Raw genomic sequence first — 18,730 nt, forward strand, 5'->3', positions numbered from 1 at the left:
ATACCAAAAAGTTAAGACAACAGGCCAATAAATCAGAGTGATATTGTACTGACTATTAACAGTCATGCATGCAACTCGGGATAAGAATCCCTAAAACACAAAACAACTGTCTACTAACACGTAACAACAGTAAGTACAATAAAGTAATGTGATGAAGTTAATGTGAAGTAAAACAAGCATAACCTTGGTCACAGAGATGAATCGATAAATCCTTAGCTACCTGCAAAATCTGCAAATAACACTTGGTTACTCAGGCTGTCTCCCTAACTACACCACACGATACCTAGAATTTATTGTGTGCCAGCCTTAGGTCTAAGCACTTTCTGTGTGGTAACACATATAATCCTCACAATCTCTCTATAAAGTAGGATCTATTATTATTCCAATTATAGATGAGGATTAAAGAATTTGTCCCCAGACCACAAGGCTAGTAAGTTGAGCTAGAATTCAACACAGTGTGGTGACTCTGACATTAGCAAAGATTAACTTAGAAGAGTGCTTTAAGCCGCCCCGGCCAAACACAACAAAATAGTCAGGTTTTCTATATACTGATCCCACTAAAATAATTATCAGTATCAGGATCACATCTTTACATTTCACTCACATCTCTGGAGTCTTGGATTTGTTTTTTCCATTGAAAAACTCAGGAAGTGCACGCCGTTCAATCACATGAATACTGAAGAGAAAAGAGAGACAAACAAGAGTACTCTTGGAAAAGCAAAATCCTGAAATTTGAGTTAAGCTTGTTTAATTTTCAAAGTAAAAATGGATAAAACCAAAAACTGAGTACTATGTGCAAAATTTAATTGGCCTGCACAAGTTCCTATGTATTAACAGTATATAATAATAAACCTAAAGAAAATATAATGTATACTAAAAAGTTACATAAATTATTAAGTTAAAAAAAGATTTCCCTTTCTCACCTCTAATACTTAAAACTACAGTCTTTCTATTCACATGAAGTGAAGTGAAGTCGCTTCAGTCGTGTCTGACTCTTTGAGACCCCATGGACTGTAGCCTACCAGACTCCTCCATCCATGGCAGTTTCCAGGCAAGAGTACTGGAGTGGGTTGCCATTTCCTTCTCCAGAGGATCTTCCCAACCCAGGGATCGAACCTGGGTGTCCCGCATTGTAGGCAGACGCTTTACCATCTGAGCCACCAGGGAAGTCCTAGCCAAACTCAAAAAGTTCTATCAACACACTGATATTACCAAATACTATAAATAAAATGAATCACCTGGAAACATCTAGGAAGATAATTTCTAAGATCAAATATGTTTCATAGATCTATGTATAATGAATTTCCAGGTTTTACTATAAAAACAGTAACTGTAAGTAATCACAAACTGGTTCTAATATACTCCTCCGTTATGTTACAGTTTAGGAAGAAGCCAAAAAAACAATTTCACCAAGAACAAAACACATAAGAGTATATAATCACAAGCACTTTCTTTTTCAAAATCTATGTCTGAAGTACTGGCAGCCGATTCCTTAGGTACTTAAATGAGTCAAGTAGTGGAAGGAGTGGTATCCAGAATCAGAAAGCCCAAGTTCTTTCAATGATCAACCCTGCCACTGAAACGCTTAAACTGAGATCGCAGTTAGCTCGTCTATAAACAGGGATATAACTAATACCTCTACTGTCCATCTAACAGCACACTTTGTGACATGCAAATAGAAGTGTTTCTGGAACCTATAAAAACATACAAAGTTATATACTGTTATCACTTTCTCCTTAGCATTTCCTTGAGGAAAATGCTAGTTTCTCAAGCCATTCTGAATCTTTTTAATTACCAATAATGTAACTTCCAAATTTAAAACTCATTTATCATCATAACAAATGTACTGAAGACTGACCTTCAAAGTAGAGCTATTTACTTATTCAGTTTCAGCTTCCACTTATTCATAACATTGAGAAACAGCATGAAGAGTTAAGTTTTAAAAAGTATGCTGAAAAGTCTCAACAGTAGAGACCATACCTTCTGGTTTGGGGAAAAAAAGAAGGTATGACTCAAGTGGACCATCCACCCTATTCTTTTAAGATGGTTTAATAGATACGTATGTATGTGTGTGTATGTATAAATATATGTATACACATACACACACACACACATATATGTATGTAAGGATATACAGGCACATATATCCTTAAAAATAACACAAAAACCGTTGAAAGCAGGCAAAATACCCAAGCAGGACCACGAGATTCAGAGTGAGGGCGGCATTACTAGACTAAGTATACAGTCTTCCAATGAAAGGACCTTAAAGAAACTAACATCTATTTAGAGCTCTGGTACATTTATTTTAAAGTAAAAAAAATTTCAAAAATCAGCCTGATATGAAACAGTTACAGTTCAAAAATAATCAAGATATCTAGGTCTGAATTTATTTCCATCCATGTTCCAAGAATGCCACAGTGGTTGCGGTAAATGACAAGGAGGATGCTGAGATGGGTGTTTTCTTGAACTCTTTTATATGCCAGGGTTTATATGTGAGAGAGCTCCTGTTTCCGTTAACATAAAGCCATGACTGGGTAGTCAGAGTTTTTCTTTATGTATTTCCATAACATTTAAAAATCACAGGGCTTCCCTGGTGGTTCAGTGGTAAAGAATCCACCTCCCAATGCAGACGACTGGGGTTGGCTCCCTGGTCCAGGAAGATCTCACAAGAGCAATTAAGCCCCTGAGCCACAACTACTGAGCCTGCACTCTATGATTTAGAATCCGGGGAGTACAACTACTGATCCTGTGTGCCACAAGTACTGAAGCCCGTGCTCCCTAGAGCCCATGCTCCACCACAAGAGAAGCCACTGCAAATGAGAAGCCTGCATCCCACAACCAGATAGCGGCCCCTGCTCACTGCAACTAGAGAAAAGCCCGCATGGCAATGAAGAAGCAGCACAGCCAAAATTATATACACAAAATTGTTTTTTAAAAATCTGTTTAAAAATCATATAATAAACATCAGTATTTTATAATAATTAGATGCGCAAGCATTTGCCTGTCTGAACTAAAACTGACACCAAATGAGTTAGGCTTAAGTTTATAAAATTTTAAGTTACAACAGAATCTAGTTTCTATCCCTAAGTAACACAACTAAAAGAACACATTGCAAAGTTAAAATAACCTTCCGTCCCCCATCATCTAGCGTGACAGGCATTACCCATGAGAGGACTTGAGCAGAAGAGCATGGTACTGTTTCAAGGAAAGTGTCCCCACTCCCCAGTGCCATGTTCACAGATACAAGCACACACTCACCAGTTATAATCAAACCATGATGCATAGCTAGGAATAATAATGTGATTGGTCTGCTCAGTCACATTATCTTCACCAGGGTCAACGGATCTACTCTGATCACCTTTGCCAGGATCTTCATCTTCCTACAGAAAAGAAGGGAAAGTTTAGAGAGATAAGGAACAGCTTTCAAACTTCTGACAGCAGTTTACAGAAAATGCAGCTGGCTGATCCAATTTCAAGGGTCAGGAAAACAAATGTCAAGGAAAAATAGCTTTTCACAGTCTTTAAAGGTACCTTCACAAGATGTCCAGATGAGAGAGCAGATTTTATTCCTCTTTTTTAACAGATCAGTATATCAACTCAAAGGCGGCCTGAAACTTTTTCCACAGTAGCCTGCAACTTATTTGTCTAGTTTTCCCTAAGCCTAGGATCAGAAATCTAAATGACTAGTTCTCAAACTTTTTCCACAGTAGCCTGCAACTTATTTGTCTAGTTTTCCCTAAGCCTAGGATCAGAAATCTAAATGACTAGTTCTCAATTTATAAGGAGGTTAGCTCAATGACACTAGTAAGACCTAATGATAAAGTTTCTCCAATTTCAAAGATTGAGTATTAAGTATCCACCAACAGCTATATGCGCATTGCTGCTGCTGCTGCTGCTAAGTCACTTCAGTCGTGTCCGACTCTGTGTGACCCCATAGACGGCAGCCCATCAGGCTCCCCCGTCCCTGGGATTCTCCAGGCAAGAACACTGGAGTGGGTTGCCATTTCCTTCTCCAATGTGTGAAAGTGGAAAGTGAAAAGTGAAAGTGAAGTCGCTCAGTCGTGTCCGACCCTTAGCGACCCCACGGACTGCAGCCTACCAGGCTCCTCCATCCATGGGATTTCTAGGCAATATGCGCATTACTTCACACTTACTCCTCTAACAGCAGGTACTATTTATCATCTGTTCTATGGATGAGAAAATGATGTACAGAGCTAATATGACATCAACAGGACAAAATTTCAGAAATCCAGCTAGAGGGCCTACATTGTTGACCATTCTCACTGCTGGAAATTAGCTGACTTTTATCATATTTATGCAGGTTTTACAAATGAATTCAGCTAAAAACCTGGCTTTGCCAATAGTAATTGCAAATACCACTGCACTAGAGAGAGGATACTTTTATACTACAATAACTTTTAAATAATATCATTTAACATATCATTTATATTCAAATGGATCTAAGTGTCCCAGAAATGTCTATTACTGATTTTTCTCTCCAAACCAGAACCTGATCACGGAGTCCATATACATCTCTGTAGTATCCTTTAACCTCCACCTCCTTTTGAAAGGAGGAGAAGGAGTTTTACGATGGCTTGGAGAGTATCTTCCAACCTCTATTTAACTCAACGATTCCTCATAATTAACTTCACATTAAACGTTTTTATCAAGAGACTACAGGAAATAAGTTTTTTGACGCTGAAGTGTTTTCAAACTGTATAGGGTTATTTGCATTAACCTTTTATCTGTGGTGCTTTTACTGTTTTAACCTTATGAAATTCTTTTAAGAAAGCAGTCAAGTTTTGAATCATATTCTTTTATAATGGTTCCAGAGTTTAATTTCTACATTTAAGTTAATTCAACCTATATTTCCTGGTAAGGATCTAGTTAGTGCTAGAAACTTAAGACAATAGTTTCCTTAAGATCGATGAATATCAAAAAAAAATTTTAAGTATGAAGCACTAAGGAAACTGGTTGTTACTTAAATAATGTTAAAGCAAATGTGTTAATACTAATTACAAAGGTAAGAAATTTTATTTCCCAAACCAGGGAAGCTAGTGAAAACTATGCTTATGATTAAGTTGCTTTTGTGACATAGGTTTTACAAATTCAATGTGATTCAATTCAGAAAATTTTCTTGAGGAAAAGTAGAGAGAGGCTGGTACTGAAATGAATAAAAACTGACAGTCTAGAGTTTAATCATCTCAATGAGGAAAAAAGCAGAATGACATTGTGGGACGAGTTACTGGAGTAAACACCTCTAACTGTCTTAGCTTTAAGGTATACAAAAAAATTGTCCACAGTTTCAAAATTACTCTCATTTTTGATGTTAAAAAGTTGGGAAATTCTTTGGCTTGTATTTTGCTCTTTTACTACCACACAATACTATGTACTCTAAATGATGACATCTTCTCACAAGCATAATATTCATCAATGTTAATAAGTTGATGAATACAGAATACGTCTCTGAATACAATAGTTTGATTTCAAAGAAAAAATCATAAGAACGATTCAGTTAAAAAGCAATCTACACAAGAGTTTCTTGAAAATACTTTTCCTTGAAATCCTGTCATGAATATTTTCATTTCATGAATGTATAAAAAACAGTAAATGTCACTATGGGGAAGTTCTCTGACTCATTGAAAAAGAAAAAAAAGAACTATTCATTTTCAGCATTAAGGAAGTTATTTCAAGGAGATTAAGGATTAGTTACACATTTTAACACAGAGATTACAGCCTGAATAAATAGTGGGGCCATTTATTTAAAGACAAGCAAACCCTGCTTGAAACCCAACATCATCCAAGAGCTTAATTATTCTTATGTCTCCAGAGCAGAGCCGATGAAACATGAAGTAACTGTAGAGCTCAAAAGAGGTGAAGAGTATGATCCAAAGCTTCATCAGTCACGGACTGGGGCTGCGCTAACAGAAATGGGAGTGAGAAAATCAAAGCAAGGCACTGTCCCTGCTCACCTGGAACGCTGTGCAGCTGATTATTCACATGAAACCAGGAGAGAAATGGGACCAGAAACCAAGTACGTGAGAAATGCTTACCTGGGAGAATGGCAATTTCCTCTTGCTAACATTGCAGGGGTCAAGCAAGACAAACTATTGGGGGTGGAGGGGTTGTTAAACAAATTTAAAAAATCAGAAGGATCTCAAAATATTTCTAAGGACACTTGCAGTTCAGTATTTCTACTGCTGAACACACAGGACCCTTAAGAGTTACTGCTGCACCAGGCCTAACTAAATAAATCATTACCTTTCCTCCTGTCGTGACTGTTTCTTCATCCTGCTCATCTGCAAAAATCAAACATGGAATTGATTTAACAGGTAAATGTTCTCTGGATTACTTGAAAAGTTTAAGGTTTAAGGAAATGATACTGGACAGAGACAAGGCAAAAAGGAGAGCATTATTAAAGCAAATTCACTGTGAATAATTCAGTAAATGAGATCTGTACACAGGAGCATAGAGGTGAGTAAAAATTCAAAGCACAAATCATTAAAGATTTCCAACAACAGGGAATTTATAATTAATTACTGCTTGGCCTACAATCTTAGTCACGATTTTACTTAATAATAGGTAAGGGTAAGTAAGGGACCTGATTAGGGCTCCGGCCTCCTGAGGTTTAGTGAAACGAACCAATGACATTTCGGATCCCAGAGGAAATGAGTAAAGAATGAGGAGTCAAGAAGGAGGTGATAATCAATCCCTAAGGACAAAGTTCTGGTAAGAGTGTTTATATACCTTCTAAGAATAGGGACTCCAGAACCTAAATGCTAGCTTTGCAAAACAGAGGCAAATCCATGTATAATTTAAATAGCTGACTTCCATAGCAGAAACGCAGATAATTTTCCACAGTGGAAAGGGTAAGAGATTACGGCACAAATAATTACGTTATTAACTTCCTGTAATATTTTCTATTTTTAATATAATTATTCTGACTCTTGGCAGTGATGAAGCACTGTAAAGCTGAAAGAGAATACAAGGAAGCCATCTTTTCAGTATTTTACCATTATTCATTCAACAAATATTTCTAAGAATCTGCTACTTGAAAAGCACTAAATAAACTGCTCAGACTAGGAGTCAGGATCTCTAGCCCACAGGCTAAATCTGGCCCACTGCTTGTTTCTGTAGGGAATCTGGGAAAGTGACTTGGTGTGTTCCTCACCGACAGTTAACTGATAGGAAGGGTGGTGCACTGTGCCTAGACTGTGGCACAACATAGCTTGTGATGAATTTCTGCAGCCTGAAATTTTGGTGTGTGTTAGGTAGAGGGTACCCTACACGACCAAAAAAACCAGGGATCTTGGACTCTCAAAGGGGCTTCTGTGGCTGGAAACATTGCATGCATGCTGCCACAGAAAGAGTGAACTCTGTGCGACCCCTCAGGTAAGCGAGCGCGCGGGAGGAAGCCTGCATGCAGACTCTGCCTGTGTCATCTTCCCTTACAATCTGTTCATGCTGCCTATGTCGCCTGTGTCATCTTCCCTTACGATCTGTTCATGCTGCCTATGTCGCTCTGATATATGTCAGCTGCAGGTACAACTAAATGCTGAGTTCCACCAGTCCTTCCAGAAAATCTCCAAACCTGGGCATGGTCTTGGGGATTCCTATCTCACCTGCAAGTAAAGGGTGATTTTTGCATTTCTGAATGATGAAATATAAAAAATTAACTGAAATTCAAATTTCAGTGTCCATAAATAACAGTTTTATTGGAATAAGCCATGATTATTTTTTATATATTATGGATGGCTGCATCTGCATTATAATGGCAAATTTGACGAGTTGTACCAGAAACCTTATAGCCCAAAATGCCTAAAATATTTACTATCTGGCCCTTTTTAGAAAAAAAGCTTGCCAACCCCTACATTAGGGGATATATCCTTGAGACGATATAAATACAGTATTTTAACAGGCAATAAGGAACTAGCATTCCAACATTTAACTTAATTGTATTTGTTATCTACTATGCACCAGCCACTGTCCAAATGCTGAAGACACGATGATGAACAAGAAAAAGCCCCTGTATTTATGGAGCTTATATTCCAATTATGAGTGGCAGGAGAGTGAAGAGAAAATAAAAGATATTGAATGCAGACAACTGCTATACAGAAAATAAAAACAATGTATTTCAGAGAGGAATCAAGTGGGTAGATCTTTCAGAGCCCATATACCGGGAAGCCTCTCTGAAAAGGTGACATTTAAGCTAAAACTTGAGAGAACGGCAAAGCAAGCATTTCACAAAGAAGCCAAATCAAAGGGCCTCAGGTGGGGATGTACCTGATGACTTCACAAAACTGAAAGACGAGTGCACATGAGAGAGAGGCTGAAAGAAATGAGCAGAGTGCAATGAGACAAAGCATCGCACTACTGACAGACCTGGATCTGGATCTGTGCTCTCTCACTTAGTAGCTGTATGCTTAGGAATGTTCCTGAACCCCAGAAGTCTTCATTTCCTAATCAATTGGGCTAACATGGTTTTATGCAAAAATGCAAACATATACAGAATGACACCTGACATGTACTCATGTAACATAAAGATGGACACTGTTCCTTGATTTTTGAGTTAGAAACAAATAGCCACAAAGAGGTAATGTGGTAAGTTACAGCATTACCAACATTAGTCCTCCTACTCTGCACAGGGACTATTTTTTCCCAGGAAGTGACTAACAGAAAGAATCTGTGTAAAGCTGTCAAAAATGAACTTTTGTCCTTTGGGTCAAAGTAAACCAAAGGATAATCAACTTCTCACTAGATGCTGGTATACAATAATCGCTCTCTGGTCAAATTATACTATTTCATTTTAGTTTAACAGATTTTCGTCCTTGAGGGAGTCTTGGTACCCAATGGAAATACACTTCTGATAATACAATATACTGATTCCTAGATGGTGATACAGAGTCAAAGTTCTCCTCCTGCCAGGTATGGGCAAATGCACTCTCACCTCAGCCCCTGGATACTGACCTTTCAGAGATCTCAAGAAAGAAATGACTGGTTATACTTAGCTTGTTGGCATATAAGGCAAAATATGGATCAGTTAAAACAATGAACAACTCTGAACAATAACTCCCAGTTGATGGATCAGTCAGGTTATAGCCAATGCAGAAAGTCAAACGCTTAAATGATCCTTGGGAAGCCTGTTGGTCCGTGGATGAAAAGTCAGGACAAAAACTTCAGATTCCAAAGAGTCAAACCCTTCAGTTATGGTCAGCAGCATCCACAATCATAGCCCTCCTGACTGAGACCTCAACCTGCTCACTAACACAAAGGGAAGATCTTCTATACCTAGCACTAAAACTCTTTGTCCAGTTGGGACCCCATTCTTTCCCTCATCATGGCTTCAATCTAACTTCTCTGATAGTCTACTACAAAAATACTATGATAGACACCTCACTTATTTATAAGAACTGTCCACTCCCTTAAAACGACAGAATGATTCTTTTTTTGGATTTAACTTTTAAAATATAAACTAGCATTCTGTTTAACAAACTGTCCCAGTGAAGATTATTCAAGTCTTAAGAATATTGCACACTGCCACAGCACTAAGAATATAGAACAAAATACTGTATATCATTAGCTTTTGTGTTCTTGGCCTTTCAGTCAGTGGATAAGTGATGGTTATAAAACAGATAATATAAACTTATGGACAATAAAAATTATTACTAGCTATTTAAAATCTATATTCTGTTACTAATGTTAAAAACAGCTACGCAAGAAGCATTTTGATAGTAATTTTATTTTGGTGACCTAATAGCACCTCTCTATAAACTGTCATCAAGACAATTTTGTGCTTTACTTTCAACATAATCAAAAACAGAATCATCCACTGATGTCCAATGACAGGCTTGAAGCCAGTAAAAGCAGGATGTATTTAGAGAAATGAAGTAGAAAACCTCTCCCAAACACCCACTCATGTCTGCCATCAAGAATCACAGCAATTAATTTGAAATACAGAATTCACTTGACTAGGAGAGAGTAAAGCCAAGACTCTTTTTCCACCTAAGGAGATCCTGAATATCCCCATTAGGTCTAAAATTCCATCAATTCATAAATTTAATATATACTGAAAATACTAAGATCCCCTCTGACTTTCACAAATGAACAAAGTAATTGAGATCATTACCTCATACATAACTTTCACAAAAAAAATGTTTCAAACTATTTTTAAAAACTGGAACAAATGACTACACTCTTTTCTACCCTCATAGCACATCCAAGAGTTAGACTTTACCTGTGAAAATGTACTCGATAACCTGAAAATACAGTAGAAGGATAATGTGACTCTCATTTTATCCCATTAAGGAAACTTTCTGTTGGCTTACAAAGTATTAACAGTCAACAGATTTTTGTTCTGAAGACATAATCAATTTGTATATATCATGAAAGAAGTATTTCAGGCAGATTATAAAAAGTGCTTTAACTAGAACTGTTTCTTTAAAACTCAGATATTTTTATTTAGGTATCACACTACCACCTTTGCTGGTTTGCAGGAAAACATTATGCTGAGAAAAAGAAATTCATAAGAATGCAAAGAATGGACCATAAGAAAACTTCCTAATACAGTAGGAAACTAAACAACAATAGTACTAATATAGCTATAGGAAGTATCTGTGCTAGAAAGCACAGCAACACCCCTCAGTAAAGAAAGGATTCTCAAAGGAGCTGACATATATGAAACAAAACATGAAACTAGAGATTTTGATTTTTACCTAGATCTGCCACAGTTCCTCCTTTAACAGGTGTATTTTCACTATCTTTCTTTGGGTTTACTAGAAAGAAAAAAAAAATCATGTTTTAAGGGGAAAGTTCTACTTGTTTTTAAGAAAACAGAACAGAAGAGTAAAAAAAATACATGAATCTCAAGGTAACTCTACTGTCATTCGATAATCACCTCCAAGTAAATATCTTAAGCTCAGCTAAGAAATATTAACACTTTAAAGTAACAGACTATATTTTGTATTAATTAAACAGAACTCTTCTGTCATCACAAAAGTAAACAATACAGAAATACAGAGAAAACCCTGAAAAGAACCTTTTAACCGCATTATCAAAAGTATGTTTTCTTACTTTTTCGTATACTTGTGTATCCCCATTTGTATGCCATTCATTAAGATAGACAAACTGAGGGAGCACTGATACCTTTCACATCTATGGAGACTTGAAAACACCCTGAGGGCTTTAAATCTTACAGGTGTAAAGTTATCATACTGTGCTTAATCCTTAGTATTCTTTTTATCTCATGTGATAATGCACCTATGTATCTTTCCATGTATTTTTAGTTTTCTCTCCTTCTTTTTTTGGTTCTTTTGGCTGAACTGCAAGGCATGCAGGATCTTAGTTCTTCAACCAGGGATCAAACCTGCACCCCTGCAATGGAAGCACAGAGCCTTAACCACTGGAACGCCAGGGTAGTCCTCTTTCATTTTTAAGAGCCTCTGTGTCCATGAGTGGATCAGAAGGTAACTAGCCCTATGTCAATGGAAACTTAAGTTTATTTATCTTCAATTTTTTATTACTCTGCAATCAACATTCTTTTATACTTATCTTTATATATACATGCAATTATTTAATAGGGATTCTGAAATTAAGACTGCTACTGGACATGTACTTTTTTATTTTGGCCACACCACGCAGCAAGCATAGGAATTTCAGTTCCCTGACTAGGGATTGAACCTGTCCGTGCCCCCTGTGTTAGAAGCACAAAGTCTTAATCAGTGGACTGTCAGGGAAGTCCCTGGATGTACTCATTTTTAAATTTAAGAGATAGCCAAATCACGTTAAGTGGCTTCATCAATTTATACTTCCACTGAGAACTAGGGACATACAGCAAGGAGAGAATCATCCCCATGGCACTACTGAGAGTGATTAAATCACATCTAACATTCTCATGTCTACGCAAAAGGATACAAACCATTTTTTGGAAGAACCACTTCCTCTATGTTGGGTACAGGTGTTGGGTCTTCCATGTCCTTGGTAAGATCTTCTTGCTCATCTTCCTCTTTCTGACTTCTCCTCTTCCCATAAAGACTAGCTTGGCTAAGACACAAAAGATATGTGAACACAACAAGACTGACTATAGCTACTTATAGCAAACAATTTCAGAGATTTTAACTATATGGTTGGAATCTATGCTCAGAATCACTTTAAGAGACAAACATAAATCCAAACAAATTAGACACATCCCCAAATTACATCTAACCTGTCAAGAGGAAAATGAAAATTACAGGGAGTAAGAAATGGCTACAGAAATCCTACAATTCAAACTGCAGACAGAATCCTAAAAGGCAATTACATCAGTGTACCAAAAAAAAAACTTTGCTAAGGAAATACAGCAAGTATTTTAAAGATCATAAAGAATCACACAAGAAATTTTCTCGAAGATATATACAACTAACTGGGTGGTTTGGGTTTTTTTCCTTTTGGTTTGTTTGTTTTTTGTATTCTTCCTGGCTCTGTGTCATCCAAACACCAGGAACTGCAAAGTAAAATCACTAAAGGCAGTACTAACATTTAAATTTGTAAAAATTGCCATTGCTCTTTCATCAACTCAAGCAAATCAACATCTATTTTTAAAACTAACACACACAAGAAAGCCTATTTAAAGTTCACACAAGAATGGACTGATTCCTTATCTTGAAGAATTACAGGATAAAAATCATAAACTACCTCATTTAATGTGATGTGTATCGACACAAAAAAAGGAATACAAGGACCAAAAAAAAAAACCAAACACCCTCAGAGAGTTAGTCAAGTGATAGTTAAGCTAAACCTTGGGAACTAAAACAATTCACTAAAAAGTTGGCAATGTTTCAGGATTATGAGTAAAAGCATAAGGAAAAAAAAAACTTCTGTTTTGGGATAATAATTTAGAATATACTGACAAGGAAATGAGATTGGAGAAGCAGAGTGAAGATTCCTCACACTGCTGAGAGAATGCACATAGCGGTCTCTTTCTACAGGGACAACATGTTGGCACAGGTGAGACTAAGGTATACAGTGTAAAAATGATTTTTAAAATAAAAATTATAGGACAAATTTTTAAGCCTATGAAAGTAAAGAAGGCAGACACATCAAATACTTTAAAAGGAAGAAAAGATGTGAGGAATATGAACATAACAAATGTTAGGAAAACAGGTTTCAAGATGTTTTGGTTAGATAAGAGTATTCCAAGGGGGAATTTAAATCAGCAAAGTCCTGCTCATTAGAAGGCAGATGCATACATTAAAGGACATGCATACATTTATTTTGGGAACGTCAATGTGGTGGGTTTTATACTCAAAAGAGTGACACTTTCCTGGTGGCTCAATGGTAAAAAACCCACCTGCCAAATCAGAGATATGGGTTCAATCCCTGGGTTGGCAAGATTCCTAGAGAAGGAAATGGCAACCTAATCCAACAGTCTTGCTGGAAATCCCATGAACAGAGGAGCTAGGCAGTCTACAGCCCATGAGATCACAAGAGAGTTGGCCATGACTTAGCGACTATAAACAGCAATACTTACAGCAGAGGCTAAATGCCACCACTGTGGGCTTCCTGGACATAACGTTTTGGTTCTGTGGCCACTCCTATTCTAGCAGCCCATCTTAGGCCATAAAGGGAAAAGTAACGTATCAATTTCAGGCCCCAAAACACTTGGCAAAGTTGTTATATTACAGGTAGCTCTGAAATCTCTGAACATCAACAGTACATTTCAGAATTTATGAAATTTGTCGCCTAAATTTGTAAGTTTAGGAAATAAGGTTACCCTCCTCAACCACCAAAGAATAATCTACTTTAACAACAAATACATGTGACTTGACCAAAATAACAAAAATCTTTTCTGTATCTGTAACTAACTCATTATTTATGAGACTAAGAGTTTCTTAAATTCTCTAAAAGCTTCTACACATGTTTAAGAATGCTTCAAGTAACCTTTCAAGAAATAATGTGAGTCAAGGCATGCTCTGGGCAGCTAAAGGCAAATGTGGCTAAAGAAAGTCACAAGAGGAAACTAACGGAAAGAAGATGTCTGCACTGTGAAGATCTACTTGACAACAGCCAGAAATTCAACTAATTCACTATCACATGACACGAATAACTTTTGGAAACTTTCATCTTCTAAAACTAAACTGTAACCTTTAAGAAACTTTAAAATATATTTTGAGCTAGACAACCCTGAAATTATTATTTACTTCAGTTCAGTTCAGTCGCTCAGTCGTGTCCGACTCTCTGCGAACCCATGAATCACAGCACGCCAGGCCTCCTTGTCCATCACCAACTCCCGGAGTTCACTCAAACTCATGTCCACAGAGTCGGTGATGCCATCCAGCCATCTCATTCTCAGTCGTCCCCTTCTCCTCCCGCCCCCAACCTTTCCCAGCATCAGTCTTTTCCAGTGAGTCAACTCGTCGCATGAGGTGGCCAAAGTATTGCAGTTTCAGCTTCAGCATCAGTCCTTCCAATGAACACCCAGGATTGATCTCCTTTAGAATTGACTGGTTGGATCTCCTTGCAGTCCAAGGGACTCTCAAGAGTCTTCTCCAACACCACAGTTCAAAAGCATCAATTCTTCGGCGATCAGCTTTCTTCACAGTCCAACTCTCACATCCATACATGACCACGGGAAAAACCATAGCCTTGACTAGACAGACCTTTGTTGGCAAAGTAATGTCTCTGCTTTTTAATATACAATCTAGGTTGGTCATAACTTTCCTTCCAAGGAGTAAGCGTCTTTTAATTTCATGGCTGCCATCAGCATCTGCAGTGATTTTGGAGCCCAAAAAAATAAAGTCTGACACTGTTTCCACTGTTTTTCCATCTATTTCCCATGAAGTGATGGGACCAGATGCCATGATCTCTGTTTTCTGAATGTTGAGCTTCAAGCCAACCTTTTCATTCTCCTCTTTCACTTTCATCAAGAGGCTTTTGAGTTCCTCTTCACTTTCTGCCATAAGGGTGGTGTCATCTGCATATCTGAGGTTATTGATATTTCTCCCAGCAATCTTGATTCCAGCTTGTGCTTCTTCCAGCCCAGCGTTCCTCATGATGTACTCTGCATAGAAGTTAAATAAGCAGGGTGACAATATACAACCTTGACGTACTCTTTTTCCTATTTGGAACCAGTCTGTTGTTCCATGTACAGTTCTGACTGCTGCTTCCTGACCTGCATACAGGTTTCTCAAGAGGAAGGTCAGGTGGTCTGGGATTCCCATCTCTTTCAGAATGTTCCACAGTTTATTGTGATCCACACAGTCAAAGGCTTTGGCATAGTCAATGAAGCAGAAATAGATGTTTTTCTGGAACTCTCTTGCTTTCTCCATGATCCAGCGGATGTTGGCAATTTGATCTCTGGTGCCTCTGCCTTTTCTAAAACCAGTTTGAACATCTGGAAGTTCACGATTCACATATTGCTGAAGCCTGGCTTGGAGAATTTTGAGCATGACTTTACTAGCATGTGAGATGAGTGCAATTGTGCGGTAGTTTGAGCATTCTTTGGCATTGCCCTTCTTTGGGATTGGAATGAAGACTGACCTTTTCCAGTCCTGTGGCCACTGCTGAGTTTTCCAAATTTGCTGGCATATTGAGTGCAACACTTTCACAGCATCATCTTTCAAGATTTGAAATAGCTCAACTGGAATTCCATCACCTCCACTAGCTTTTTTGGTAGTGATGCTTTCTCAGGCCCACTTGACTTCACATTCCAAGATGTCTGGCTCTAGGTCAGTGATCACGTTATCGTGACTATCTTGGTCGTGAAGATCTTTTTTGTACAGTTCTTCTGTGTACTTAATATACATTTATTATGTACATAATATAAACTACGTACTATGGACCGTCTATTATCTACTTCAGGGCAGGAACTATACAAGGTCTTTAAAGTCTCACTTAATCCCCACAAGAACCTATTCAATAGAGACCAAAACCACCACTCAAGCAAGATTCACTAAATAAAAATGTGACTTGCTAAACAAGGCACTACACTGCTATACCGTGCAGAACATAAAACAGAGGTTCACTCCTCCGTAAGTCACCTGGATCACATACAGGACCAGGTGGTAAAATCGGGGAAAGACAGTACCAAGTCAAAGTTGGACTTCCCTACAGGCAAACGTCCAATGTAAAGGTAAAAATATGGGCAGTCCTTTAGAGTTTGTTTCAGTGCCTCCTGCATCACAGTGCAGTTCTTACCCTTTCTTCCCACTCTTCTTCCGGGATTCTGTGGGTGTGGGGGGTGGAGGGGAAGGTGAATGTTTCCTCTTTCGAGCATTAGCTGATGCTTTTCTATCTCTTCTCTCTGGACTTCTGACTGGCTAGGAAGAAGGAAATGGAAATAAATATCAGCCAGCTTTGCTGACACCTCAGTTTCCACAAATCCTTGTGCAAAACTAAGACTGCACAAAGATGTCAAACCTACTAGCTCAGAGTAAATGAAAGGCACAACATGAAGCATCCTGGACCATTAGCAGTCGGAAGACTTTCCCTACCTTCCAGGTGACACACCATCGATAGATATGTAAGAACCATCCCACAGGTATTCAAACTTTGCTACAGAACAGACATGCTCAAACCCCGCACAACTAAAAACTGTTTCTGTTCAAATTCTGTGTTTTGGGGGGTGGGGGGGAGGAGGAAAGAAGAGAAGGGAGGGGAAACATTTACAATAACCACTGGAAAAAACATGAAACACATGCTATTAAATTAACGAAATACAAAGACTGGCTGAATAACCATGTGAAAGAGAACCAGAAACTACTCCTAGTTCATCATTAAAAGAAATAGAGGAGATGATTCAAAAGAAGTAAAATTTAATAAGACTACAATTTTTTCTTTAAAAGCCAACCCACAGGAGTAAAACTATTCCTGTCTGCAGATGACATGATCTTACATATGTAAAAAGAATCCACAAAAACACTATCAGAGCTAATAAATGAGCGCAGGAGAGTTGTAAGATGGGCTTCCCTGGTAGCTCAGCTGAAAAGAATCCATCTGCAATATAGGAGACACCGGTTCGATTCCTGGCTCGGGAAGTTCCCCTGGAGACGGCATAGGTTACCCATTCCAGTATTCTTGGGCTTTCCTGATGGCTCAGATGGTAAAATCCCCCTGTAATGTGGGAGACCTGGGTTCGAAAAATCCCCTGGAGGAGGGCATGGCAATCTACTCCAGTATTGTTGCCTGGAGAATCCCATGGACAGAGGAGCCTGGCGGGCTACAGTCCATGGGGTCACAGAGAATCGGACATGACTGAGAAACTAAGCACAGCACAGAGTTGTAAGATATACTGATAAATCAATACACCAAAGTCAGTCTGTAGGTGATAATTACCAATTTAAATGAACAGATCATAATAAAGAAAATACACCTAAAATGATCCAAAGTATTGTATCTAAGGTTAAAAAAAGAATCAGAGATTAAAACATCAATTAAACATCAATGTCCTCTGGTACCCTCATACTCCTTACAACTATCCATTTCCTTTCAGAAGCTCTGTAGCATCAAATTCAGAATGTGGATTATCTTACAGGCTGATCAAAGAAGTTTTTGTTTGTCTGTGGCCACAACCAAGTGGCATACAGGATCTTAATTCCCCAACAAGAGATTGAACCCATTCCCTCTGCAGTAGAAGCATGGTATCTTAACCACTGGAAAGATCCTCTGATCAGAGAAGTTTTAAAGAAAATCTAAACCACGTATCTCTGATTGTATAGTCTGAAGTTAAAGTTTTAAAGGGGGATATTAAATTAGTTTTTATATAATCCTCCCTAAAATAAGTAAATAAATAACCTAAATCTGAGCAGGGGTAGATCCGAATATGCCAATTCAATAATGTAGTGTGGAAATCAGAGTATTTTCAGTAACAAAAGACTCCGCTTGAAATACATTGGGGGCTTCCCTGGTGGCTCAGACAATAAAGTGTCTGCCTGCAATGCAGAAATATATGCCAATTCAATAATGTAGTGTGGAAATCAGAGTATTATCAGGAACAAAAGACTCCACTTGAAATACATTAAGGAGAAACAAATACATAAGCATATAAGTGAGATGGCTGAATGGCATTGCTGACTCAGTGGACATGAATTTGAATAAACTCAGGGAGATAGTGACAAACAGTTTTAGTAAGAAAGTCTCAGGGTTGAAAATAGGTACGAAAGAACTGTATGTTCTAAATTATTTGTAAAATGTATTATGTCTCAAGATTTTTTTCAGAAAACTAAAACACAAAACAAAAAGCAAAAATGTTAAGTGTCCCCAGCAAAACAGACTTCTGGACTCACAGGTGTCCATCTGCAAATGTCATAACCCAACAAGAACACATGTTGGCCTTCTTCTTAGTCTCAAGTGTTTCTCTAGTGACACACCCACTTCTGAACTTGTAACTTATAAGGAAACACGGATAAATATTTAAGTGGTTTAAGAATTAACTTAACTGTCAAGTTCGCCCACCTCAAAAGAGAACTGAACTATAACTTTTGAGACCTTTAAGGCCTACACTTTACTGTGTGTGCTAATTCACTTCAGTCATCTCCAACTCTGTGCAATCCGAGACGGCAGCCCACCAGGCTTCTCTGTTCATGGGGTTCTCCAGGCAAGAATACTGGAGTGGGTTGCTACACACTCCTCCAAGGGATCTTCCCCACCCAGGGATAGAACCTGCATCTCTTACACCTCCTGCATTGGCAGGCGGTTTCTTTACCACTAGCACTACCTGGGAAGCCCAACAAAGTTATTAAAAAATATTAAAACTAAA

At 38.1% G+C, this 18,730-nt stretch overlaps 1 protein-coding gene across 2 annotated transcripts in view; it reads right to left on the minus strand.

Moving 5' to 3' along the window:
- The window catches only part of SMARCC1 (SWI/SNF related BAF chromatin remodeling complex subunit C1), a 129,267-nt gene that overhangs the window by 69,469 nt on the left and 41,068 nt on the right, over positions 1-18,730 (minus strand). For both annotated transcript variants that reach the window (XM_055413703.2, XM_055413702.2), the window contains exons 10-15: positions 16,171-16,292; positions 11,915-12,039; positions 10,713-10,772; positions 6,262-6,299; positions 3,259-3,380; positions 605-676 (exon numbers count right to left, since the gene is read on the minus strand). In XM_055413703.2, coding sequence (XP_055269678.1) covers positions 605-676; positions 3,259-3,380; positions 6,262-6,299; positions 10,713-10,772; positions 11,915-12,039; positions 16,171-16,292 — 539 coding nt within the window. The remainder of the gene's footprint in view (positions 1-604; positions 677-3,258; positions 3,381-6,261; positions 6,300-10,712; positions 10,773-11,914; positions 12,040-16,170; positions 16,293-18,730) is intronic.

The sequence above is a fragment of the Moschus berezovskii genome, chromosome 24, assembly GCF_049115385.1.
Source record: "Moschus berezovskii isolate FMDL1 chromosome 24, NW_MosBer_1.0, whole genome shotgun sequence".
NCBI lineage: Eukaryota > Metazoa > Chordata > Mammalia > Artiodactyla > Moschidae > Moschus > Moschus berezovskii.